Source organism: Suncus etruscus, chromosome 3, assembly GCF_024139225.1.
Source record: "Suncus etruscus isolate mSunEtr1 chromosome 3, mSunEtr1.pri.cur, whole genome shotgun sequence".
Taxonomy (NCBI): domain Eukaryota; kingdom Metazoa; phylum Chordata; class Mammalia; order Eulipotyphla; family Soricidae; genus Suncus; species Suncus etruscus.
The window spans coordinates 2,019,406-2,046,545 of NC_064850.1; the positions used below are offsets into that span (position 1 = coordinate 2,019,406).

Genomic DNA, 27,140 nt, shown 5'->3' on the forward strand with positions numbered 1-27,140 from the left:
GCTTTCCCCGCTCTTCCCCCAGCTCTAGGGTGGGAAGGGCACAGGGTGTAAGGCGAGGGCAGATCCTGGCTTCCAGCTCTCTATCCATCCTCTCTTGAGCTGGAGGCTAGCTCTAGCTGGCATGGGGTTTGGGGAGACCCCATGTGGAAGGCCTTCCCCCTAACTTAGGTGCGCTGGGAGACTTGATAGGCCCACAGCCTTCCCCTCTTCTGCCCCCGGCCTTAGGCCTTCTGGGGTTCCAGCCGAGGAGGCCAGAAATGGTGGGTCTTAACTTGGGGTGTGCTGAGATTTGCTCAGTTGCGCTTGGTTTGTCACTGGCAATTTCTGACCACACTGCATGTATTAAGAGTATTCCTTATCTTTGTTATGTTTTGCGTATCCAGAATATCCATTTTGTATTCTTCCCTTTCCCACACCCCTACAAAGCTCATTTTTACTCCTTAACTCTCTCACCACCCCAAACATCACTAACCCACATTACTCTTTTTAACTTTAGTACTGCACAATCCTAATCACAGACCAAAGCCGTGCATTGTATGTGAAAACCCCAAACTGTTTCAAAAGACATAAAATGGACACGTATTTCTTTCGAATATTTTGTGTTTTTTCTCTGACAGCTATAAGTCTTACTAAATATTCTCTTATACAGTGACGATTCTTCTCTTTATGAGCTGTTCAACAAGGAATTTTGTTGAAAGAGTCCCCCCCATTTAATGCTTATGATTGAACCATGTCATGGGGATTGTTGGACTTGTTCTTATGGCCCCCATATGCGCCAATAACACCATGTGGCATTGCTCCTTTTTTGCATAGGCGCATTAAAGTGGGAAAATACTATACATACAAATAAGATCCTATCTAATAGAGATTGGAACACACACATCTTGTACTGCAAAGGGACCTTACACCCTGAACATTGACATAACAACCTGGCACAGGCCTCAGAAGAAAGGGCATTTTTCCATTCACCCCTGAACCAGGGAAGCCATCCACGAAGCATCCAGGTTTGTCTATAACATCACCTGGAAGCAATCCTCTACCACGGAAGACCCTACCACTGCTCAGACATCAACCTGCTCAAAAGAGACTTCCCTTAACATTGAGAAGACTTAACAACAACAACGACCTGCTTACAGGACAGGGCTCTCTGCATTGCCCTTTAATGGTGAGGTGAAACAAGAGGATGCGCCACATCCTGACTTCAATTAGGATATGCAGATTCCAGGATATTTAATACAGAAACATGATACCAACAACAAACTATGTGAAAAATAAAAGTGTGCTAGCACTAGAGACAATGTCTTGGATTGGACGATCTAGCTTGCCTGGAGCCTCGAGTTTGTCTTATGCCAGAAAATTTCAGGGGTCGGTTCTCTTTGTATTTAGGCCAAGGTTATTCCTTTCCATTCCCCTCATATTTTGGTGGGCCTATGCAAACAACAATTGCCACTCTAACACCATTTTTACTGTGCTCCTTTGACTCTAATCCTTAAAAAAAACCTTAAAATTTGAGGTTAACTTAAGCTAATATGCATGTACATGGAAATGTAAAAAATACTATGCCTCTAATGTTTAAGGAGTTACGTAAGTTTTATGGCTTTAGATTGCCTTGTGTGCTGTTAAGAAATATTATAATTGATTACAATCTGGGGACTTGAGGGACAAAGTAATTGTACATGGATTCTGTTTTATTTATCTTAATGTTCTTTGGCTGAAAGTTTAAAGTTAAGATTCAGCAAGGGGACTTCTTCTGAGAATTATGTTATGGGTGATTGTCCTTTCACTGTAACTTTACCTTGTCCTCTTTCTTTGCATCTTTGTTCTCATAATTAAAAATTAAAAAAAATTAAAAAAAAAAAAAGAAAATTACAGTGTTTCTTCACTCAACAAATGTTCAAACTCTAGCAAATACTAGAAACTATTGAAAAAAAAAAGGGCTGGGGAGGTGATGCAGTGATAGATGACTTGTCTTGAGGTCCTGGGTTAGATCTCCAGCAACACATCAGGCCTCAAGCACTGCTAGGTGTGACCTAACAAGGAATAAAGGCAAAAGAAGCTACTTACAGTAGCTTATAGAATTACAATTAAAACTTATAAAACTACAATTCACACTGTAATTCCTAAAACTTTGATCTACAGGATCAGCAGCCTTAACAATTCAAAGCAGAAGCTCATTTGCCTAGGAATATGTAGCCGCAAAACTGTAACTACAGATTAAGCTTGAGAATGTACATTGCTTGAATCCAGGGGGGAAAAAAGGTGACCTTCTGGTCAACCTAATTGAACCACCCACCCCCGAAACAACACTGATGTAACCCTATTACCTAATAAAATCACAGTAATAAAACCATTTTTGGAACGGAGGGAAACAAAATCACCACTTTTGCAAAGAGGAAGTGCCCTGATCATTAGAAGGCTGGGTGGGGGGAGAACATGCAAATCTTCTCTTCATTATCATTTGACACTCTCTTGGGGCTCAGGGGTAGGGCATTTGCTTTGCAAGCAGCTGATCCAGTATGGACAGTGGTGGTTCAAACCCCAGCATCCCATAAGATCCCCCATGCCTGCCAGGAGCGATTTCTGAGCAGAGCCAGCCAGGAGTAATCCCCGAGCACCACCGGGTGTGACTCAAAAACCAAGCCCCCCCCCCCAAAAAAAAGTCTACAGAATCATTTGACACTCTTAACCAATTCTGTAATCAGTCTCGCAAGGAAGTCCTGGTCTAAGAAGGGTAATAACTGCTTAATCAAGCAAGAATATCAGAGGTTCTAGCTCAAAGTGGTGGAGTCAGCGTATTGAAATAGAAGTAGAGAGCAGAACAGTGAATTCGACTGCAAACCAAAGCCAGTAGGAGCAGAAGGGGCCATAATTCGATCCAAAAGTCTTTTCATTTTCCTCCAGGATAAGAACAAATGCTAAGAAAAGCAAGGTCTCAAATCAAGTAGAGCAGCAAGGCAGTCTGTGGTGAACATAATCTCTCACAATGAGGGGCTGGACGTCAGTAACGTGGAGAAGGGGCTTGCTTTTGCTCATGGTCCACCTGGATTTAATCGCCAGGGTCACATATGACCCCCAACACCCCGCCAAGAGCGATTCTTGAGTTCTGCCTGGCATGCCTCTCACAAGACCTCTCTGAGAACTGCCATAGGTGCCAGCAGCACCCTCAACTGAGGAACTTCACCCCGCAGTATTGCAGTTTAGTTCTGGTGTCACCGGTCTGTGCTCCGACACTACTCCTGGCAGTACCCAGGGACCTTGTGTGCCAGAAGCTAAAAGGCCTCCTCCAAAGCATGCAGCTCAAGCCCACTAAGCTGGCACGCACATTCCGTCCTGACAGTACTGAGGATGCCCTCAGCTACACAGAACTTCACTCAATAATAATAATGATTCTTTATAAAGTTGCTATAACAGAAGACTAAGATTGACTACACTTTGGTCAAAAGGACAACATTTTGTTACAGGGGAAATGAAGGAAGCAAGCCCCTCATCTACTATCAAGATGGCGGACGTAAGAGGCACTCTGGTGGATCTTTATCTAGGTGATCTGGTTTGCTGTTTTGTATAACAAACAAGACCTATCCATTTTCAAGCCTTTGATAGTCCTGGGCAAGAACACATTACAGGGGTGGGGGATACTCAAGCATAGGTCACAGCTGCTGGAATGGCACAATGTTGGAACAGAAGGAAGCTTCTGTTACTGCAGGAAGCTACTGCTGGAAAGACTCACGAGGGTCCCTTTTCCAAACAGTGGCTGTTGTTACCTCTTACATGCTGTTAAAGAACTGTAACACTAAGCCCAATCGGTGTCTGGTGTGCTCTCACCACTGATCCCCAGAAGCCAGAAGCTAACCAATCTAACCATTTGTACTGTAACAATTTTAGTTTCACAACCCCAAAGAAGCAATCTATACTGTCATGGAACCAGCACTTTCATACTTCTCTAGAAGGCTAACCTTGCTTCCTTATCTTGTCCTTTCACAGATGTTCATCCCAAGCATACATGCATATAAATAATCTGCACAGTGGACTGTATCAAAGGCCACTTTCCAGAACCCAACCTTGCCCTAGAGTAGTCTAGACCAGTGTTTTCCAAATGTTTACCAACCATGGGCTGTAGCCTACAACAGTCTTCCCTCAGTTTCCACTCCTCTAGGAAGAGCTGCCCAACCAATGATACTCCCTGGCACACCCTCTTTGGGCTAAAAACTGAGGCCGTGTAGGGTGGAGGTAGGGGGCCTATTCCCAGTCTTGAGTCCCCAGAAGTCCCCACAGCCTCCAGGAATAGTTCTTTTTCTCCAAGATATCAAGTCGATGTTAACCACAGAATGGAATTCAGCCAGAGCCAAGAGCCTTAGATTTCTCAACGGGCTCCTTGGCACAGCTGTCAGGGTCCAAGAGAGTAAAAGCATCAAAACAGATTCATTTGCATCATCTTTACTGACCTAACCTTCCAAACCAAATGTCATCGATTATAATGTAGTTAGAGGTCCGCCCAGATTCAAGAAAGGGAGCACAGATCCAATCTGTCCCTGGGAGGAGTGTCCACATCACATTGTAAGATGGCAAGTCTCATGGCCATCCTGAAAGACACAACCTATCACAGCCCCTTTTTAATTATCTCCCACTATAATTTTAAATTACATTTAAGATTATTTTGTTTCTGCTTTCTCTCCCTAGAAGTAAGCCTCAATCAAGCTAGTCCTTTTCTCACTCCACTATTAGTAATAATTTTAAAAGGCTATGATTTTTCTAATGGAAAAGTTCTAAGCACTTACAGTTATCAAACAGTTCAATCTTCCATGTAGCCTGAATTTCCTATCTGAAATTCCTCCATTTGGGGGGGAGAAGGGGTTGGGCCACACACAGTGATGCTCAAGTGTTACTCCTGGCTCTGCACTCAGAAATCATTCCTCAGGGTTATTACTCCTGGCTCTGCTCTCAGAAATCACTCCTGGCTCAGGGGACCATATGGAACGCTGGGGACTGAACCCAGGTCCGTCCCAGGTCAGCCACATGCAAGGCAAATGCCTTACCACTGTGCTATCACTCCAGCCCCAAGAAATTCCTCCATGTTAGAGGAGGAAATAACACCCAAAAGTCAAGTAATTTGGGCCAGAGCAATACAGTTGATAGGGCACTTGCCTTGCACAGATTCAATTCCTGGCATTCAATATGGTCCCAAACCTACCAGGAGTGATCCTAAAGTGCAAAGTCAGGAAGTAATAAGCCCCAAGTTCAAGCAGTTTCCCGCCTTCCCCAGAAAATGTCAAGGAACTTATTCAAGCCCATAGAACTAGCAAGGGCAAAGGACTGTCCATATTAAGATAACATAACTCTTGAAATACCATCTCCAGGTATGACCTGTTTAAGAATTACTAATTCTTAGTTCTCACTGCCCTTGGTTCTTCACCAGAATGTCATGCTGAAAACGCAAAATTAAAAAAATCTATTTTTGAAACACATTATTACTTCATCCCCCTGAAAGGGTCTTTCCTATTTTTGCTGACAGTTAATGAATCACCAAGCACCCAATTTCAGCATACAAATTTTGATTCTTAAAAAATAAAATAAAATACCCAGAATCAATCTCCATGCCATGTATGGTCCCACCAGGAATGATCCCTGACAAGAAACCAGGGGCAGCACTGAGCACAACTGGCTGTGGCCCAAAAACCAGATAAACAAATACAATCAAAAACAATCTTCCCAAATGTTCTCTCTTCTCCTTCTCCAGCAAATTAGATTCAGTTAGGGGATCAAAGGCCTAATCATCTGACAGATCATTCCAGAACACCTATTATGCCAAGTTGTCTTTGAGCCATTTTACCAACTAATAAACTCTGTTTGAAAGTTTTCTTCACACTAATATTTCTTTTTCCTCACCCGTAAAAAAGCTATCACACCAGGCTTTAGTATAAAGCTTTCTCAGTTCCCCCAAACTGCCTCTAGTCTCAACAGCTTATTATGAGTTACCATGAGTTATACATGTCTATAAAACAGCATGGAGATCCTAACATTTCACTGCACATCCCTCATCTAATAATATCTTACTTGTCTCTACCTTGAATGCACACCTACACTGGAAAAATGTCCAATCATCTTTAAACACTCAACTTATGTCATACTACGTGAAATCTCTGTTCCAGGGAAAGATTCCTCTACACTGAATTGTACTGTGAAATTAAAACAGGATTTGTCTTTTGTATTTTAAGTTCCTGGTCTTATCTCCTAAGACAAAATCTTTGTCATTTCTAGTGATAAAGGTATTAAGACACTCTTTTGTTCTAATATTAGTCTCTGATCCTGAGTTCCTAAATTCCTAAATTTTTCTGGGATATAGGATCAACTTTTGCTCTACTGAAAAATTACTACTGGGGACTCCTAGACTCGGCTGATGATCAGAAAGATGAAGCATTAAGAACTTTTACCTCGGGCTGGAGAGAGAGCAGAGGCATTTGCCTTGCAAGCAGCCGATCCAGGAGCAAAGGTGGTTGGTTCGAATCCCGTCCCATATGGTCCCCCGTGCCTGTCAGGAGCTATTTCTGAGCAGACAGCCAGAAGTAGCCCCTGAGCACTGCCGGGTGTGGCCCAAAAACCAAAAAAAAAAAAAAGAACTTTTACCTCATTCCCTACTCTAGGGAGGGGACTAGAACTAGAGATTGAATTAATAATTGATTACCCTTATGTGATCAAAGCCTACACACACACACACACACACACACACACACACACACACACACACACACACACACACAATATGGAGTTCAAGAATATGGCATACCTAGAAAGGATATGGCAAGTACCCTCTTTCACTGCTTCCCTGAACTACGCATCACTTCCATCTGATTATTTCTGATTGTATCTTTCAAAATAATTCAATAAACTAAATGTTATAATCTAAAATATAAAATAAGCCAATAATTAGTAAACTGTTTATCCTGTATTTCCGAAGCTGTCTTAACAAATAACTGAACCTGAGAAAGAAATTATAAGAAACTCTGGTCCACAGATGACCAGTAAGAAAAGGTGACAACCTGAACCTGCAGTTGGTATCTAAAAGGGGATTCTTGTCAGCCTAAATCTAATCTAAATATATAGTGAAGGAACTAATTGAATGAAACACAATGTCTGCTGAAAAAGTGGAACTGTATTGTGGGGGAAATCCATATATAACTGGCATTAAAAAGTGAAGTATTGAGTTATCTATATTACTGTATAGAGAGAAGGAAGTGCTTTTCCTTTATTTTCATTCTAGCTTGTTATGGTAGCCAGGTTTGGAAAAAAAAAAAAAAAAACACTTACTTTACAGTTAATTTGGCTACAAAAGCCTTTCAGTTTCTGGAAGATAAAGGAGTGATACTCATGTTCATTAACATAAATTTGGATAGTTAACTGAATCATTTCAACAGGTCTTCATGGCTTCTCTAGATTAAGTTTGAAAATCTAAGACAAATGGGTGGCTTTTCAAATCCTAGCTTGCTTGTAAGTCTAGAAGTCAGGCTTGCCAAACCTTCAAGGTATTACATTTACAGAAAGGAAAAGAAAATTAAATTCTGAATTTTAGCTGTGAAGCCCTTCATAATTAATTGCCAATTTACTTTAGATGCCACTCCCCTTCTTCACCAACTCTTCCTGCCCCCCACCCCAACTGAACTTTTACCTTGTCTTCCAGTCTTTACATTTAAATCATCTTTTATGTCTTGGCTTTTGTTTTCCATTTTACGGGGAAGTCCCAATCCCTAATCCAACAAATTAAGCTCTAACTTATCTTTTGTAGAATATTCACATATTACCTGAATCTTTTTTCTTCAGGTAATATTTCATTCCTCTCCACTCTTTAAGAACTTTATCTAGATCTCTTTTACGACTATACTTTTATTTGAAAATTTGTAGTCTTGAACACTTATCTCACTTTCTTCCCCCATCCTATTTAACAATAAAGACAAGCTCTATATATAATTCAACATTTTCAAACTATGTTCCTTAGAATTCACAAAATAAATAGAGACTGTAAACAATCTCATGGATCAAAAATGTTTTCAAAATAAACTTCTCAGAATCTTTTATGTGCGAAAGTTTATAAATCTCTAATTGAACAAAGTGTTCCCATGTCTAAAACTTAATTTGCCTCTGGACCATTTTAATTATAGCATCTTTCAGTAAGATTAGTGTTCCTATGGCACAAGGTATCTGTACTAATCATAGAATCTTAACTTTAACCATTACTAAGTACAGTATGTTTGATTGAATACATGGAAATTTCACCCTCGTTGACAACGACGTCTCTCTTTAAAGTAGCTTATCTAGAGGAAAAGGAGGAATGCAGAAGAATCATAGAAAGGAGAGAGAAAGGGAGTACAACTTCCTTGGTGGCAGAGTAGGCACTGTGTGCAATCTACGGTGCACCAATTCCTGCTCAGATTATCCATCCTGAGGTGATCATTTAGAAACACTACAGAAATAATCTTTGGAAATCTGTCAACAACGGTTTGAAACTAAGAAGGCATTCTTCTGGTCAAGTGCAGGAGACACACTATTAAATCACTGCATCATCTATCATTAAATCTTTGCCAGCTGAGGAAATCTATTGTGGTTTGCTTCTACTATATGAAGGTATTTACATTAAGAAAATGAAGTCTCAGGACCTATAAAACTTTTTATAAAAGCAGAGTTAGACTTGAGACTTCATAGTATCTGTGCTTAGTAACCTCATTAATTTGACTTCTTTTTCAGTGTGGACAATGAAAAGTCAACCTAACTTATAGCACCTTAAAACTTGTACACATAAAAAAATAACCACAACTGCATCTTAACTGTTTTCCAGGTCTCCAGTTGTGACTAAGAAAGGGAAATGGAAGAAAAAGCTTCCTTTCCTGACTTGTCCCACAACCTCCATCTCATGGAAACAAGAGGAAATGGGAGGAACAGACTGAAGGAGAGATTGCCCTGCTTTGGTTTTCCATCTAACTCTAAACAGAGATAAGCTTTTCACTTGAAAAGTATAGTTTACTGTACGGCTAAAAAAAATGAACACATTTCTTAGGCATTTTAAGTAGAACCTTTAGTTCAATATGCTTCCAATTCTGACTATGTGAGCCAGAGAAATAGTGGGCAAGTAAGGAGTTTGTCTTGCACAAGGCTGACTGACCCTGGGTTCAATGTTCTGCAACAAGTTCCACCAGGTTATCCCTGAGCACAGAACCAGGAGAAAGGTCTGAGACAGAGGCAAGGTAAACCCTGAGTATAGCTGAGTATATGGCTCAATAACAATCAATCAATCAATTGATCAGATTTGGAGTAAGGTCTGAGACAGAGCCAGAGTAGGCCCTGACTATAGCTGGGTTTGGCTCAGTAACAATAAATAGATCAGAGTTGTAATCTGTAATCAATTTCCATGTTAAGCAGAAAAGTTAGTAAGGAAAGAGAAAGCCCGATTCATCTTCTTGGAGTTGCTTTCCGAGCCCCAGGCCAGCAAGTAGTAAATGCACATTGCCTAACTGGATCCAGGAAGTTGCATGGAAGCCCTATTTCAGTAGACCCACTTTATTAACTGGCAAGACCACTGAAAGTAAACGTGTTTCTCTTCTTCCCTCCCCAGCAGGTAGCAGTAGTAGGTAAGGCCAAAGTCAAACTAACTTGAAATCTACTTTTAAATCAGTTTTGTGGACTAATGTGATCAAACAAAAGGCACACTGAGCTTCCAAGACACGATGGAAAATGTCAAGCAGTAGCTATGGCAAATCAGTAACAGTTTTATTAATAATGGCGGGACATCTAATTCATGAAGGTTCAAAAACCTGTTCGAAAGTTCGATTAGGAATGAAAAAACTGAAAGAAAAAACCCACATACAGGAGGACTACATGGGTCACAAATAATAGGCTGGGAAAAAGAAACATTACTAATGAACAGAAGAAGAAACGATCCTGAAATGAGGGCAGCTCATGTATGCCCTATTCTGCCCAACACGCAGATCGGCGGAAATCCATCAAGGATTTCTAGTCGCCAACGCCTCTAATCCACAATTTTAACACTCAATGTCCCTTTTTCCAAACAGCAACACTCGGCGAGCCTTCTGAATCCCCAGACACAGCCTGATAACCAACCAAAGCAGCTGCAAAGAGAACAGGCCCAGAGAGGGGATCCAGTTTCCACTTGGGGAGAAGAAGAAATCCAATCATCATCTGGGCACCCCAAGCGCTTGCACAGGGGAGCCTCCCCAGCCCGGATCCGAACTGTCATTGCACTGAAGAGTCTCTCCCAAATCCCGGGGCTCTTCATCAGCTTCTCCCCCACGGGGCGTGCATTCATTCATTCATTCATTCAACTCAGCAACGGCGTCGACGTTTGCAAAAAGGCCTGGGGATTACAAAATGCAAAACTCCAAAAAAAAAAAAAGCTCCAAGACACTTAGAGAATGAAGGCCCGGATGATTTCAGGGGGCGGGAGGGCGTCTTCCAAGACCCTGGAGCCCCCAGTGGTCTTGCCGAAGGTGATCTGGACACCCCACAGTCGTCGTTAAGGCCCTGGGGGCCTCGATGGCCCTCCAACAGCCCCCAAGAATATGCCCAGGCCCTCCGTGGGACTCACGCCCAGCCCTGGGGCGCGGACTGTCCCCGGCCGGCTTCCGTCCGTCCGTCCGCGCTCGCGCGTGCGCAGCGGCGCCCTGAGGCCGCCCAGCCCCGCCGGGACCCGGACCGGGCGCCTCCGCCCGTCCCCCACCGTCCCCTTCCCCGCGCGCCGCGCTCGCACCTCGAACAGCTCGGCCGTCGTCGCCATGCCGGGAGCAGAGCTCTCTCCCGCTAGCCTCCAGAGCCCGAGCGTTGGGGAGCGGAGCGGCGCGGCCGAGCGGCCATGAAGCGGAGCGAAGCGGGAGACGCCCGTCAGCTGCCAGCCGGCGCCGCCCGCGCCGCTCCCATGGCCGCCGCCGCGCGCGCCGGAAGTGGCCACCGCGCCTGCGCGCCCCGCCCCGGGGGCCGTCGGGAAGGGCGGGGGAGGGAGGGCGCGCGCGCGCTTCGGCCAATCACGGGCCGGCTCGCGGCTTGGCGGCGCCACGAAGGCTGGGCCTCGCGGGCCACCGTCCCGGAAGCGGGGCGGTCGGGGCGGAAGTGGGGTGGTCGGGGCGGAAGGAGCGGCTTCATTCTGCCTAGCAGAGGCTCTGCTGGCGGCGTCTGGGCCGGCCGGCGCGCTCATGGCGCAGCGCGCGCTGTGGCTCCTCGGCCGCGACCCGGGGGCTCCGCTCGGGGGCTCCGTCCGCTTCTCCAGGTGAACCGACCGACGCTGCTCTGGAAGGCCGGAGGGGTGGATGGAGCTCCTCTGCGCCCCAGGGCTGGCTCCTGGGCCTGTGGCTTCATTGCAACTCATTGATCTCACTCATCTTAATTTTAACTAATAAGATTAAATTTTATTTCATTTTGATCTTAATGATCTTTGATCATTTGATCTTAATGAATAAGATTCTGTTTAGTTATTTTTATTTTAATTAATAAAATTAAATTTTATTTAATTAATTAAAGTTGATTAATGAAAATCCAATTTAATTCGATTTCTTGCTTACCAAGTTTTAAGACTTGGACTTAAGAAATAAAACCATGTCCTTGACCTGTGTTTACAAAGTTAGTGGAATTGGGCCATTGGGCCAGAGCAATAGCACAGCAGGTGGGGCATTTACTTCGCATACAGCCAATCTGGGTTCAATCCCTGGAGTCCCATATCATCCCCTGAGCAACACTAGGAGTGATTCCTAAGTGCACAGCCAGGAGTAATCCCTGAGTACTGCTGAGTGTGACCCCCCCCCAAAAAAAATTGAAAAGAAATAATAAAAAATTAGTGGTGTTAAATCACTTTCAGAAGTAATGATATTTAACCATAGCAGCTAGCAAACCACGTATGGAATAGTGACTATATTAAGCTTTAGTGTAAAATATTTGTGTTTATGTGAGTTTTTGCGAGTCCCTGGTGTTTGTTGCCTTGCATTGGGCCTTTTCAGTTTTTTATTCTTCCATTTTTGTTTTACTTGAAAGAATCATGACTTTTCTTCTTAATGCAGACGGTATCCAACTGTAGAAAAAAGAGCCAAAGTCTTCAATGGAGCAAACTATGTGCCTATTCCTGAAGATGGTCTCTTTCTTAAGGCGTTATTCTTCAAACTTCGACTACTGGATGATGACAAGAACTTTGTGGAGAGTCGAGATAGCTGTACTCGCCTCAATAAAACATCTGTCTACGGACTCCCAGTAGGTGGCGAAGAACTCTGGCCAGTGGTTGCTTTCGTGAAGAATGGCATGGTGTTTGCTTGTGTCCCACTAGTCGAACAGACATTATCCCCTCGCCCACCATTAATTAGCCTTAGTGGAATTTCACAAGGCTTTGAATTGCTTTTTGGGATGCAGGATTTTCTTTACTCTGGTCAGAAAAACGACATGGAACTCAATTCAAAATTGAACCAGTTGCCTGACCTGCTTCTACAGGCTTGCCCATTTGGTACTTTGTTAGACGCCAACTTGCAAAATTCATCGGATAGTACTAATTTTGCTTCTGTAACTCAGCCGCCAAAACAGCCAGCCTGGAAAGCTGGAACATACAAAGGAAAGCCACAAGTCTCCATTTCTATCACGGAAAAGGTGACATCCATGCAGTATGACAAACAGGACATAGCCGATACATGGCAAGTCGTCGGAGCTGTCACTTGCAAGGTAAGTTTTTTTCTGATACTTTATCATATTATTTTATTTAACATCTATGACAAAAGAAAAAATTGTGGTTTTTATTAATTTTACTTAAAAGGTTTTACATTGTTTGGGGCCAGAGCGGTGGCACAAGCCGTAGGGTGTCAGCCTAGCACGTGCTAACCTAGGATGGACTGCAGTTGGATCCCCTGGCACCTCATCTGGTCCCCCAAGCCAGAAGCAATTTCTGAGCACAGAACCAGGAATAACCCCTGAGTGTCACTGGGTGTGCCCCCCCCCCCAAAAAAAAAGTTTTACATTGTTTTTTTTTTTGTTTGTTTGTTTTGTTTTTGGTTTTCCGGCCACACCCGGCGATGCTCAGGGGTTACTCCTGGCTGTCTGCTCAGAAATAGCTCCTGGCAGGCACGGGGGACCATATGGGACACCAGGATTCGAACCAACCACCTTTGGAAGTTTTACATTGTTGAATTACATTCACGGTTATTATTATTATAAGCAGGTATTAAATATGAGACTAGAGACTCTTCGTTACATTTTTTGCATTCTTTACCAAATGTGTTCTGTATTGCTGTGTAATAGAAAAAGTTTAATTGGTAGCTTCTATAATGAAGTCTCTTATGAAGTGGTTGTCAGAATTTCAGCTGGACTACAGTCACCAGAAAAAATTTTAATGACACTATAGCTAGATGGTCTGTTTGCAAGTTAAGTCACTCATACAACCAGCAAGTTGGTTACATTTATTGATGGAAACCTCCATTTCACATAGATTGCTTGGCAGTCAGTAAGAATGTCCCCTTGGTTTCTTAAAAGGATAAGCAAGAGGGAGAAAATGAGGTGCGAAGAGGTACAGGTCAAAGCTATTTTTTATTGCCACTGGTGCGCGTTCAGAATATTTGTTTGCTTTCTTAAGTGTTGATGGCAGATACATTCACATATAAGTCAAGGAGTAGATAAAACATTTCGTTTTAGGATAGGTAATGCAGGAAGGCTCCATAATCTGAAAGACACCATTAAGAAAGCATTCTTTTTCAGAGTCTCTTGCACATAGCAGCACACTCTTGGGTATTAGATATATAAAGAAAAGAAAAGAATTCCTAACACTAAAAAATAAATTAATAAAAGAAAGAAAAAACAATTCCTGCTTTCAAAGAACTTAAAGCCTGAGGATGGAAACAAACAGAAAGATCTTTAGTAGGTGGACAATTGTTGTATGATGCAGACTATACATGACAATGAAACTAGCTGTTAGCTAGTTTAACTAGCTTTAGGAGCACAGCATGATATTTTTAGTGACTCTTAAATATTGTGCAGGTCTAAGGAAATTAAACTTTTTGGGGTCCACACCTGGCAGTGTAGGGGATAGAGATAGGGAATATAGGAGGGGCGTGCATTATTGGAAATCATACGTAGGGCCTCAGACATGCAAAGGCACAGCCTCTACCACTTGACACACATTTCCAACCCAAATAACAAGCCTTATATGACTCACTTAACTGGTTTTCTATCTTTGTGTTATGTGTTTGATGCAGGGGATTGAGCCCAGAGTATCAGCATGCAAATCAAGAGTTTAACTGGTGATCTATATTTCCAAACCTTAATTGGGTACTCTAACAGACATAAATTTTATATATATATATATATATATATATATATATATATATATACATATATATATCACAGAAAGCAGCAAATGACCTGCATTTATAAGGGAAAAGATTATAGCTAGAAGGAATATCATATAAAAGCATAAAGATATAAAAATCATGATTTATTTAGAATTAGGAAATTCGCTCATTTTATCTATAACAGATTTCAGTTTAGAAGATTACTAGATTAGAGAGCTTCTTTAGAAACCAAACAATGAGTTGTTTTAACAGAGTAATAAAAAACACAGTTGAAACTATTGAAGATTTTGAGCATAGATACAATCTGATTAAAGATAGAGGTAGATTGATTTAAAGAAAAGCAAACCTAGATATATTTGGGAGATTGACAGATTTTATGTTCCTCTACCAATGTGCTTGCAACCACAACAGAGATATGGATTAAGATAACTTAATCAGTGAATTAAGGTAACTTTTAGTGGTTTTTTGCCATAAGTAGATGGCTCTAGGGAGACTCTCTCAATCTCTGGCATGATAGAATATTAACCAGAACACAGAAAGTAAGAAAAAATGATGCCTTGAGAGAATAGTGGGCCATGTTGTGGAAAATATTTTGGATGTGCTCAGAAAAATCTCACCTAGACAATGTATACTCTTACGATAATACTGTGTCTTTCTGTTTGTATTGCAGTGTGATTTGGAAGGAGTCATGCCAAATGTCACCGTCAGCTTGAATCTCCCCACCAACGGATCTCCACTTCAAGATATCCTCGTGCATCCTTGTGTGACTTCTCTTGATTCTGCCTTTCTGACTTCCAGTAGCATTGATGCAATGGATGATTCTGCTTTTAGTGGACCTTACAAGTTTCCATTTACTCCACCTCTAGAGTCATTCAACTTATGCTTCTACACATCTCAGGTAAACGACTACAGAAAATTTGATAGTTGAATCTAAAAACTCTTCAAAGCCAGTCATTCATATATTTAGTTCAGATGAGAACTTATCACTTGTTGCCATACAATAATACTAATCAATAAACATAAAGGTTCTATTCTTTGAACACAGTGCCTCTTGTATTTCTATTGTGTGTAATAGTATCGAAAGCTTTTCAAACCATGGAGGTCCAGAGAAAGATAGTTGAGGAGTTAAGGCAGTTTCCTTGCACACTGGCTATTCTGCTTCTGTCCCCAGCCCCACACATCGTCTCCTGAGCACCACCAGGGGTCACTCCTGAACAATGCTAGGAGTAAGCTCTGATCATGAAGTAGGGTCCCAAACAAATCAAAGTCATAGTAACTTTTAATATTCCCTAATGAGGAATCCATGGTCATGGAATAATCTTGGCATGATTTCGTCATGCCCTGGACATAAAATATTTTTAATCCCAGTTAACTATACTATTATATTAGTAGTTATTGATTGCTTATTACATAGTCAGATCTTGCCATAGACACTTTATATTTTAAATACTTAATAATAGGTATAATTAGTCCCTTCTTTTACAGACTCAGAAAACTGTTACTTATATATCATGTAACTGAGAAGAAGGCCTGGACTTCAAATCTTCGAAACTCCAAAACCTAACCTCTTTTCTATCGTTTTTCTCTTGTCCTAATTGTGAATCAATAGGAATCAAATCTACTCAGGCTAGGGGCCGGACTGGTGGTGCTGGAGGTAAGGCACCTGCTTTGCGCACACTAGCCTAGGACGGACCGAGGTTCAAAACCCCCACCCCCATCCCATACGGTCCCCCCAGTTCAAAACCCCCACCCCCATCCCATACGGTCCCCCCAAGCCGGGGCGAATTCTGAGCCTCACCGGGTGTGGCCCAAAAGTCAATAAATAAATAAACAAATCTACTCAGGCTAGCTTATTGTGAGAATGTAAAAGGCATTTTCATTGATATACAGTGATAAGTAGATGTGTCCATACTAAGACAAGATGAAAATAAGAATGGGTTTTTTCAAGATTAACACTATCTATCTCACCTTTTTATCTCCTCTTCATTTAACTGACATTCTCTGCACATGACTTGAATAGCTCTAGGGCTTGTACTGTGTATGTTGAGTCTCACCAGAATGAAGGATTGGCCCATCCCAGCCTAAGATTATTTTTCCTCCAGTCACCTATTGAGGATGAATTGAGTGTGAATAAGTTACACCTGACCTAGAGGTTAGGGTCACAAGGAAGACAGCAGAAACTTGACACAGTTCAGTGATTAAGATGTCCGTACCACTCGTGCAGTGCAGTGAGCGTATTGAGAATCCGGAGGAGAGAAAACTTACTGAACAAAAGTTGGAAAAATAAGGCACTGTAGGTGCACCTTTCTTCCGATGGAAACATAATCTTACCTTTAAATTCAGTCTTTTCTTGCATGGATATTGAACACAGTGCCTCTTGTACATTTATGTAGAATATAAATCATCTTATCAAAGCAACGTGGAATAACACAGGTTTTGATGTATATATAACAGTGTCCTCCTGAAACTTTTATAATATTACAAACCAAAGTTACTTCAGTTAAACTTAAAAAAACATGGAATAGGGGCTGGAGAGATAGCATGGAGGTAAGGTGTTTGTCTTACATGCAGAGGGACAGTGGTTCGAATCCCGGTGGCATCCCATATAGTCCCTTGAGACTGCCAGAAGCAATTTCTGAGCATAGAGCCAGGAGTAACCCCTGAGTGCTGCCAGGTATGACCACCCTCCCCCCCCAAAAAAAAACCATGAAATAATCCATTAGTCATTAAAAGCATATATCTAACATTTATATCACCCCCATTTGAGAATTATATTAAAAATGTTTGTTTGTTTCTAGGTCCCTGTCCCACCAATTTTGGGTTTTTATCAAATGAAAGAGGAAGAATTACAACTGAAAATAACAGTTAATTTAAAACTTCATGAAAGTGTGAAAAATAATTTTGAATTCTGTGAAGCTCATATCCCTTTTTATAATAGGTACGAATGATACCTTGATTTCTACCTTATTATTAATATACTCTCACTGCCCTAAATTGAATTTATTTTTATAATTTTGTTTATTTGGGGGCCACACCTGGCTCCCACCTGGCTCGTGGGTTACTCATGTTCTGTGCTCAGGAATCACTCCTGACAGGCTCGGAAGTCTTATGAGATTTTGTGGCTCGAACCTCGGTCGGCCAGCCTCTTACACTCAAATGCCCTCCCAAGTAAATATACTGTCACTCTGGCCCCAATTTTTATAATTTATATTTTTAAGATGTAAAAGTTTTGTATTCAAATAAAAGCTGATGCTGAACTAAAACGTAAGAATAATTTTATGGGGCCGGAATGGTGGCGCAAGCAATAGGGCATCTGCCTTGAGCGCAAAAACCAAAAAAAAAAACACTTTTTCTTTTCTTTTTTTTTTTTTTTTTTTTTTTTTTTTTTTTTTTTTGGTTTTTGGGCCACACCCGGCGGTGCTCAGGGGTTACTCCTGGCTGTCTGCTCAGAAATAGCTCCCGGCAGGCACCGGGATTCGAACCAACCACTTTTGGTCCTGGATCGGCTGCTTGCAAGGCAAACGCTGCTGTGCTATCTCTCCAGACCCACTTTTTCTTTTCTTAATCACATTTTTATTGTTTTTGTTTGGAGACCACATCTGACTGTGCTTAGGGCTTACTTCTGGCTCTGCTCTGGGAACCATATTCTGTAGCAAGGATCAAACTTGCTTCAGATGTGTGCAAGGCAATTCTCTCCTTATAAGCCCATTATTAACTATTGTGTGCACTAAGTCAATTTACATCATGAGCTTATTTCCATATCTGTTTCTTTGTTTGGTTTTTTTTTGTTGTTTTTTTTGGTTGTTTTTTTTTTTTTTTGGTTTTTGGGCCACACCTGGCTGTGCTCAGGGGTTACTCCTGGCTATCTGCTCAGGAATAGCTCCTGGGAGGTACAGAGGCCCATATGGGACACCGGGATTCGAACCAACCACCTTAGGTCCTACACCAGCTGCTTGCAAGGCAAACACCACTGTGCTATCTCTCCGGCCCCCACATCTGTTTCTTTTTATGTATACTATAGCATAGCTCTTTTCAAAGTATACCTCAGTATATGGCAAACTCATTTTTACTTTAAATGTTTTGTAAGTCCATCTAAATATTTTATGTGATATGAAATATACTATATATTGGGGCCAGAGCAATAGCACAGCAAGCAGTAAGGCATTTGCCTTACATGTGGCCAACCCCAGACAGACTCCAGGGTTGCTCGATTCCCAGCATCTCATATGGTCCCCCAAGCCTGCCAACAGCGACTTCTTAGCGCAGAACCAGGAGTAACCCCTAAGCTCTGCTGCCAGGTATGACCCCAAAAATAAAAAATAAATACTTGGGGCCGGAGAGATAGCATGGAGGTAAAACGTTTGCCTTTCATGAAGAAGGTCATCAGTTTGAATCCCGGCGTCCCATATGGTCCCCCGTGCCTGCCAGGAGCAATTTCTGAGCATGGAGCCAGGAGTAACCCCTGAGCACTGCCGGGTGTGACCCAAAAACCACAAAAAAAAAAAAAAATAAATACTATATAATCAAAATGGTTAATATCTAATGTAATTTTGAGGCAATATTTATTTGTTCTACTCACCTGTAAATGTAATGCTATTTTTATATTAACAGTAGCTAAATTAGATTTAGATGTCCTAATGCTGTTAAGTCTATAATCTATTTTTTTTCTTATCCTTTTTTTTTAAGAGGTCCAATCACCCATGTGGAATATAAAGTTAGCTTTGGCCAGATAGAAGTACTTCGGGAGAAAAGCTTATTGATTTGGGTTATTGGTGAGTTGTTTTGTTTTTTACCATTTATTGTAAAATCTATTTCGTTTAAAATTATTGATTTTAGTGTGTGTGTTTGCCTTTAGGACAAAAGTTTCCAAAGTCTTTGGAAATTAGTCTTTCTGGAACAGTAACTTTTGGAGCCAAGAGTCAGGAGAAACAACCTTTTGACCAAATTTGCATTGGAGGTACAGCGTATTTAAAGGTAAATCAATGTATAAATAGGCCTCACTAGGGGTGGAAAAAATATATATGTCTTACTACATCAAAAATCTTTTGTTTCTAAATTGCATGTAAGTTAATTGATCTGTAAAGTTTCTTCTCACTTCATGAATTTTGCTTATTTTGTCAGGTTCTGTATTTTTCTTTTTTTCTTTTTTTTGGGGGGCCACACCCGGTGTTGCTCAGGGGTTACTCCTGGCTGTGTGCTCAGAAATAGCTCCTGGCAGGCACAGGGGACCATATGGGACACCGGGATTCGAACCAACCACCTTTTGTATTTTTCAATTTTTGTGAGATTCTTTTAAATATTAGATATACTCTTTTTACTTACTACTTAAAATATTTTAAGGTGAATAGTTCAGAATAATGAATATATCCAGAAAAGTAACCTGGTTCTACCCAGCTTTTTATTACATTCGAGAGTTGTATTTATTAATACTACTTTCAATTAATATTTCTGTGCTAGAAAATGACGTAATACTACAACATTTAGATACTGAGTTGTCCTGCACGAAGTGATACTTTGGGGATCTCTGGAATGATGTGAAAGAAATTGTAGGGAACTGGGGAGAGAGTGCCATAGAGCAGGCACTTGCGTTGCACTAACCTATCTGGATTCGATCCCTGCCCCATTGGGTCCCCAGAGGCCTACCAGGAGCAATTCTAAGGTATGGCCAACACCCCCTCGAAATAATTAAAACCTTTAAAGTTTTTGAATTTGAAAGGTTTTTTGGGGGGTTGTTTTTTTTTTTTTTTTTGGTTTTGGACCACACCCGGTGACACTCAGGGGTTACTCCTGGCTAAGTGCTCAGAACTTGCCCCTGGCTTGGGGGGACCATATGGGACACTGGGGATCAAACCGCGGTCCTTCCTTGGCTAGCGCTTGCAAGGCAGACACCTTACCTCTAGCGCCATCTCACCAGCCCCTGAAGTTTTTTAATTTTTTTTTTTAAGAAACTTAGCTTCTGGGCCCGGAGAGATAGCACAGCAGCGTTTGCCTTGCAAGCAGCCGATCCAGGACCAAAGGTGGTTGGTTCGAATCCCGGTGTTCCATATGGTCCCCCGTGCCTGCCAGGAGCTATTTCTGAGCAGACAGCCAGGAGTAACCCCTGAGCATTGCCGGGTGTGGCCCAAAAACCAAAAAAAAAAAAAGAAAAAAAAAAGAAACTTAGCTTCTTAATGTTTTAGATGAAAGTAATGAATGATCCTTGAACTAGTTATAGTGTCAAAGGAAAGAGGAGAAGGAAGCTTCTTCTATAAGCTAGGTCAAAGGTAAAACCTTGATATCCTAATTAAATACAGAGACAAAATATTGGTTTTGCAGAGCGGGAGCAGTGGCACAGCTGTAAGGCGTTTGCCCTGCATGCATCTGACCTAGGACAGACCGTGGTTCCATCCCCTGGTGTCCCATATGGTCTCCCAAGCCAGGGGCATTTTCTGAGCACAGAGCCAGGAGTAACCCCTGAGCTTTACCGGATGTAGCCCAAAAATTAAAAAAAAATAAAAATAAAAATTGGTTTTGTAGGGGAGAGGAGACATTACATTATCAGCATGTGCTTCTTTCACCATTTGAGATGTCTATCCAGAATAAGAAAAAAATAGTCTTAAGTCAAAGGTTATAGTTTTGTTTTCTCCGACGTGACTTCAGACTTAAAGCTCTTTTCTTTTTTTTTTTTTTTTTTTATGGTTTTTGGGCCACACCCAGTGTTGCTCAGGGGTTACTCCTGGCTGTCTGCTCAGAAATAGCTCCTGGCAGGCACGGGGGACCATATGAGACACCGGGATTCGAACCAACCACCTTTGGTCCTGGATCGGCTGCTTGCAAGGCAAACGCCGCTGTGCTATCTCTCCGTGCCCTAGACTTAAAGTTCTTAAGTCAGCAGGAGATCGTGAACATCATTCATGTATGGTTTTGTCACACATACTACGAGCATACTAGAAGCAATTATTGATACAGAAAATGTTGAAAAGAAGGGGGCTTTATGTTATGCCTGTTGCTAATAAAACTGACTTGATAGCTAAAAACCTAAAGCTTTATTGTTAGACCTCAGTGATATGTATGTAGAGAGTTATTCCCTGAAAAGAAATAGTGGAGGCAAGGTCAGAGAAATAGAATTGCAAGGAGGGCATTTGCTTTGCACACAGCTGACCTGGATTCCTTCCCTAGCGTCCCATATGGTTCCCCAAGGAATGACCGCTGAGCGCAGAGCCAGAAGTAACCCTTGAGCATGCTCCTCTAGGTGTGCCCCCCCCAAAAAAAATTTAAAAAAAATGAAAAGAAATGGTTGAAGTAGTGGAAATAAATATTAGCAGAAAAAGATACCTTTTTTTTTTTAGTATAAATACAAAGAACAGTGCAAGGCAAATGCAATGATGAGTTCCATTTTTGTGTTGGCATCAGCTATGTTCATAAACTATTTGGAAGCTGACTATTGATTCTACTTTTAGAATTTTTTTTTAATGTTAAATTTCTGACACACTTTTTTCTGAAATTCAAGTAGAAGAATATAACTTTATTTCTGTCACCTAAGCAGTTACATTATCACTGAAAACGAATTATACAGATTTGGATTTCCTTAATAGGATGACTTTTATGTTCCTTAGTTAGTTGGAAACCTACCATGTCATAATTTTCAACATGCACAATTATATCAAATAAGCAAGCCGAAGTCCTTTTAGAGATAACTTGAGTTGCAACAAGAAAAATAATGCTGATACCTGGAAATTATATTCAATGCATATAGTCAGTCTAACATTAAAAAAGGAAAAGAAAATGGGAAAAGTAGAGAAAATGGCATCAGGATTTGGCAAAATCAAGCTTTCAGCCAGAGATGAAACCATGGCAGAGATCTAGAGATCCTAAAGATAGAATTCGTATGAATTTTTTCTTAGTTCATATCATTGTGACTCAGAGTTCTCAGCATTCTGCCTTGAGACAAAGTACTAATGTTCTTCTCTTTTACAACACGATTGAAATTAACATTCATACGTGATGCCACCACATTATCAATTAAATCTAGGTATGATGGGTTATATTTTAGAAAGGTCATTTCTGAGCTTCAGTAAGTTTAGCTGCCTGTTTTCTGGGAAATTAAGTAGAACATCTCATTGCCTCCAACATCAGATTAGCTGGTGTTTCTATATTAGTCATTGATGATTGTGTTTGGCTAAAAGATCTGTGTGTTTCTACTTGTAAAATGATTATGAAATGTAACTATTCAGCTTTATAAGGCTAAATCACAGAAAACTAACACCCTGGGTGAAACACCAGCGTTTGTAGTCAATCAGATGTCATTTAAAGCCTGGTATTTAGACACAGTAGCTAAATGCTTGCTTATTGCTTTCATCTTCTGCGCTTCACTTCCTGGCTTATAAAATACGGTCCCGTCCCGAAAGGCCCTGCTTCCCTGAGAGTCTTGGAGTTGTCCCTCCTAAGTTCCTCTCCTTACTCCACCACAATCAATCCTTCTGTTTACTCAACGAATAAAGAGAGGGGATTAAGTGATGCTTACTCAACAAAATAAAGTAAAATGAAATTAAGATACCTCCTGTGAATTCGAGGTTGTGTTGGTGAAATACCTGGTGTTAGTTAAGTGTCTGTTGTCTATTGAACATTTCATTATAGCATCCTTGTAAACAATCTTAATGCAAAAGTGAGAAATACAGCATCTATGCAAATATGTATGAGATTTATGGTTTTTATTTTGTGAACTCTGGGCAAGTTCCTCAAATTGTGTTAAGGGGAAAATGTGACTACCCTTTTTATCAAATAATTCATCTCACCTTGTTTTTCTCTTTCTAGCTTCATTTTAAGATATTAGATTACACACTTACTGGGTGTTATGCTGATCAGCATTCGGTTCAAGTTTATGCACCAGGAAAACCAAAAATAAGTACATGTAAGTCTTACGGATTCACACTAGCTTGATGACATTCAAGTACTGATTTATTACCTAAGATCATGTTCAAGTGTAATACAAAGGGACCAGAGAATCTTGTAAAAAGGAGAATATGAAAAGATTCTTACCTGAGGTCATCCTATATCACATTTTGGTTGTGTTATTATTGCTGTCTTCCTTCTATTTATAATGATTTAGACCAGCAGAGGAAAGCCAGTCAACTTGACTATGAAGTTGCATTTGTTTAGTTGTGATTATACTTTTATTCAGAGATTGTCATTCTTAGAGTCTTTGTTGCTACACAAATAAGGACTTTTTCGGTATGGCTTTACTTATTAGCTATGAACTTTGGTCAAATGTACTTTTCAAAATTTTCCTTTTCTCGTGTATTAAATGGGAGTATGATAATACTGCTTACCTTGGGCTTTTTTAAGAGGGTTTAAATAAAATTCTCTTCACAGTGAGGGTTATTAAAGCCATTCAGGATTTACTGAGCTGTCAGTTGCTAGTCGAGACTTGTTACTGTTTTGGTTTGAGCTTAGTTGCTGCTACGCTGTTTTCCAGACTCATTTGCTATGTTCCTACCAGGCTGTCCGTTTTTGTTGTGGGTTTTGGAGGTGTCACACGCCACGGAATTGGCCACGCACTCCAAGAGCCCCAGAACTGTGGTGATTCCTGGCCCATCTGCCTCCCAAGGACGCCCCAGAGTTTTCAGACCAAAGACCAGTATTCCCATGAGTTCCATCAGCTTCGTTTGGCCTGTCTTGAAGAACAGTTGGGAAACTGAGTTATTGTTTCATGGCAGCAGCTGTGGCATGTGGGGATGGCTGCTGGGGCTCTGGCAGTTTCTGTGGGAAGGGATTAAGGAAGGCTGTTGTGGCCTACTCCAAGAAGACCTCAGAGTTTTCTGCCGTAAAGTGGTGTACCTGAGAATTTTGTTTGGTGTTTCTACGGAGTTGTTAGTCAAGAAGCAGTGAAGCTGCATGTAGCTGTGGGGTGTTGATGTAGCTGCTGACACTTCTATAGGGCAGGGATTTGGGTGCCCCCTCTGGAAGGCACCCAAAGAGGCCGGTTTTTAAAAGTATTTATCTATAGGAAAGATTCCCCTAGATGATATCTGAAATATTTAAAGCAGCTTAATAACATTGTACATTCTACAATAATTTTCACAGAGTAAAATACAGACTGTAACTTTTGTTTTCATTTTTGGGCCACACCCGTGGCACTTGGCACTAACTCTGCCCTCAGAAATTACTCTTGGCGGGCTTAGGGGACCGTGTGAGATGCTGGGACTCAAACCCAGGTTGGCATGTGCAAGGCAAAGACGCAACCCATTGTGCTATCATTCCAGCCCCCCGAGTGAAACATTCTATAACGTAATTGTTTTTTGTTTTCTTGTTGGTTTGGGGGCCACATCCAGCTGTGCTCAGGGTCTTGTTCCTGACCTGCTCTGAGAGATCACACCTGTTGGGATTGAGGGGACAACTTGGGGAGCCGGGAAGTAAGCCTGGGTTGACCACGTGCAAAGCAAGCACTCACCCAGCCCTGCTGAAACTGCTTCTTGAGACAAACTATAGTGAATAAAAGAAGTAGTCATTGGGGGAGGGGGTTGTTGCTTTTTTTTTGTTTGGGGGCGGGGGTGTTTCTTGGAGGCTGTTTTGTTTCGGTTTAATTTGGGGGCCACACCAGGTGATGCTCGGGCATTAATGACTGGCTCAGCTCCCAGAAGTCGCTCCCGGCAGGCTCAGGAGACCATATAGGATTGCTCAAGGGGATGGAATCCAGGAAGGTCAGCAGTGTGCAAAGCAAGCGCCTTACCCATGGTGCTATGACTTCTGCCCTTTACAGAAGTTGTTTTAAATGGATAATTAATACAAGCCTTTTCGTTCCTTCTTCTCTTAGTTCCAAAATGTAACTTTTTTACAACAAATTGTCAATGGAATTCACATTATAGAACTAGTTCTCTATTTAGTCATTCTAAAAAGAACAAATTTAAATGTTAATCACTAGCATTTCTTGCTTATCATGTGCAGGCATACCTCATTAATCCTCCCAGAACTCTTTGGGGGTTGCAACGTCTCCTGAGTTGACAATGACACTGTCAGAACAGGAACTAGGGTCAAACACTTAGTACGTGGCAGAACTTGGAATCGAATCCAAGCAGGATTCAGAGACCTGCCCACATTCATAGTATGCGATGTTGGGACTCAGTGTAATGGGTTCTCAAACAGAAAAAACGAAGCAAAAGGAAATAATTTAGTCTATAATTAAAGAAAAACCCATGCGCCAGAAAGAGCTCAGTGGGCCAGAGCACATGCTTTGCATGGCGGATTCCCATTTTCTATTCCCAGCACCATGTGGACACCCACTGAATGACCCTGAAGAACTTAGGAGTAGCCCCTGGATATCACTATGCGTAGCACAAAACTCATCAAGTAGTATGAAGTAGAGGCCAGAGCGACAGCACATTGGTAGGGCGTTTGTCTTGATTGCGGCTGACCCAGGACAGATCCGGGATCTATTCCCAGCATCTCATATGGTCCCGAGCCTGCCAGGGGCAATTTTTGAGTGTGGAGCCAGGACTATCCCCTGAGCGCAGCCGGGTGTGGCCCAAAAACAACAACAAAAAAGTAGTAGAAAGAAGAACAGCAGAGTTGATACTGAATAATGCAAGATGATTGAGCCCAAGCGCTCATATAGGAGTTAAGGCCGTTTACTTGCTTGTGGCTGAAGTGGCCATATCCCTGGGCTGGTTCCTGTATCATCACATGCCACCCTGATCAGCGCTGAGCCTTGTCCCAAAATCCAGCAAACACAGCAAACAACAAAATAGGAAGATCAAAATCTTTATGGTGAAGTGTTGACCAGGAAAAATGTTGAAGTCATGGTCTATAAGAAATAGAATTTAGGGGAAATAGAAGATTTGGCATAAATATAAGAAATGACAGATTTGGTGTAGATTCAAAATGGATTATTAAATTATTTGATGAGCCTTTGGAGAAGGCTTGAGCTAACCCAGCAGTGTGCAGGCCTTATTCCTGGGTTTGTGCTCAGGGATCACTCCTAACAGTCCTAAGGGCACCACATACCATTGCCCAAAGCGAGGCAAACTGACGCCCTTTACTCTCCAATGGCCTCTGGCCCTTATTGCAAAGGTGGAAAAGTTACAGTGATCCCTTGATACAGCAACTAAATGACTATTTCCAGGCCGGGGATAGAGTTCAGCTGGACCAGCATTTTCTTGCATGTCAAGACCCTGAGTTTGATTCCTGGTACTTCAAAAAAATTGCAGAGCCAGAGAGATGGTATACTAGTGGGTAGGTCATTTGCCTTGTACACAGCTGGCCCCAGGGGAGGGGAGGGGGAGAGAGAGTGAGACAAGAGAGAGATAAAAGGGGGGGAGAGAAGAGGAGAGGGGGGAGGGAGACCCGCCCGAAATACAAAACAAAGCAAAAGGAAGGAAGGAGAAAAGAGTCTTTTTCAATGTTTTGCTTTTGTTGAGTGATTTCTATTCACAATTTTTTTTGAATCATTACTTCGGCGGGAGGAGTAAGGGATATAAGTAAGTAGCTCAGTAGAAGAGGCATATTTATCCTATCTGAGTCCCTGGGTTCAGTCCCCATCACACTACACACAACACACTCACACACTCTTAGGACTTTGTTTTCCTTCACTGAATTTTGGTTAATGATACATTGTCGTTTTCTTTCTTTTTAGACCGGAAATTAATTTCTTCTGACTACTACATCTGGAATTCTAAAGCATCTGCTCCTATAACATACGGATCATTATTACTGTAATTGTCTTGTGTGCACGTGGCATTTATGCAACAGTCATGTAAAGTAAATCTGTCTTTTTCCATGTGTGTGCTTACTTTGAATTAAAAATCAAGGAAAATTATTTTCAAAAGCTCTTGTTTAGCATTTTAGTCTGATGCT

General features: G+C 41.6%; 2 protein-coding genes across 2 annotated transcripts in view; one reads left to right on the forward strand and one right to left on the reverse strand.

Annotated features, from left to right (window-relative positions):
• EXOC5 (exocyst complex component 5) overlaps positions 1–10,855 on the reverse strand; it is a 49,867-nt gene extending 39,012 nt beyond the window's left edge. Inside the window, exon 1 of the mRNA XM_049770369.1 lies at positions 10,751–10,855. Within this exon, the coding sequence (XP_049626326.1) occupies positions 10,751–10,777 (27 nt within the window). The 5' untranslated portion in view covers positions 10,778–10,855. The remainder of the gene's footprint in view (positions 1–10,750) is intronic.
• Positions 10,856–11,177: 322 nt separating this feature from the next.
• On the forward strand, positions 11,178–27,111 carry AP5M1 (adaptor related protein complex 5 subunit mu 1). The gene is made up of 8 exons (XM_049770403.1): positions 11,178–11,263; positions 12,048–12,693; positions 14,983–15,210; positions 17,111–17,250; positions 18,999–19,084; positions 19,168–19,286; positions 23,106–23,202; positions 26,920–27,111. Exons 1-8 carry the CDS (start codon positions 11,190–11,192, stop codon positions 27,000–27,002), a joined length of 1,473 nt encoding a protein of 490 aa, XP_049626360.1. The 5' UTR covers positions 11,178–11,189; the 3' UTR covers positions 27,003–27,111.
• The last annotated feature ends 29 nt before the right edge of the window (positions 27,112–27,140 follow it).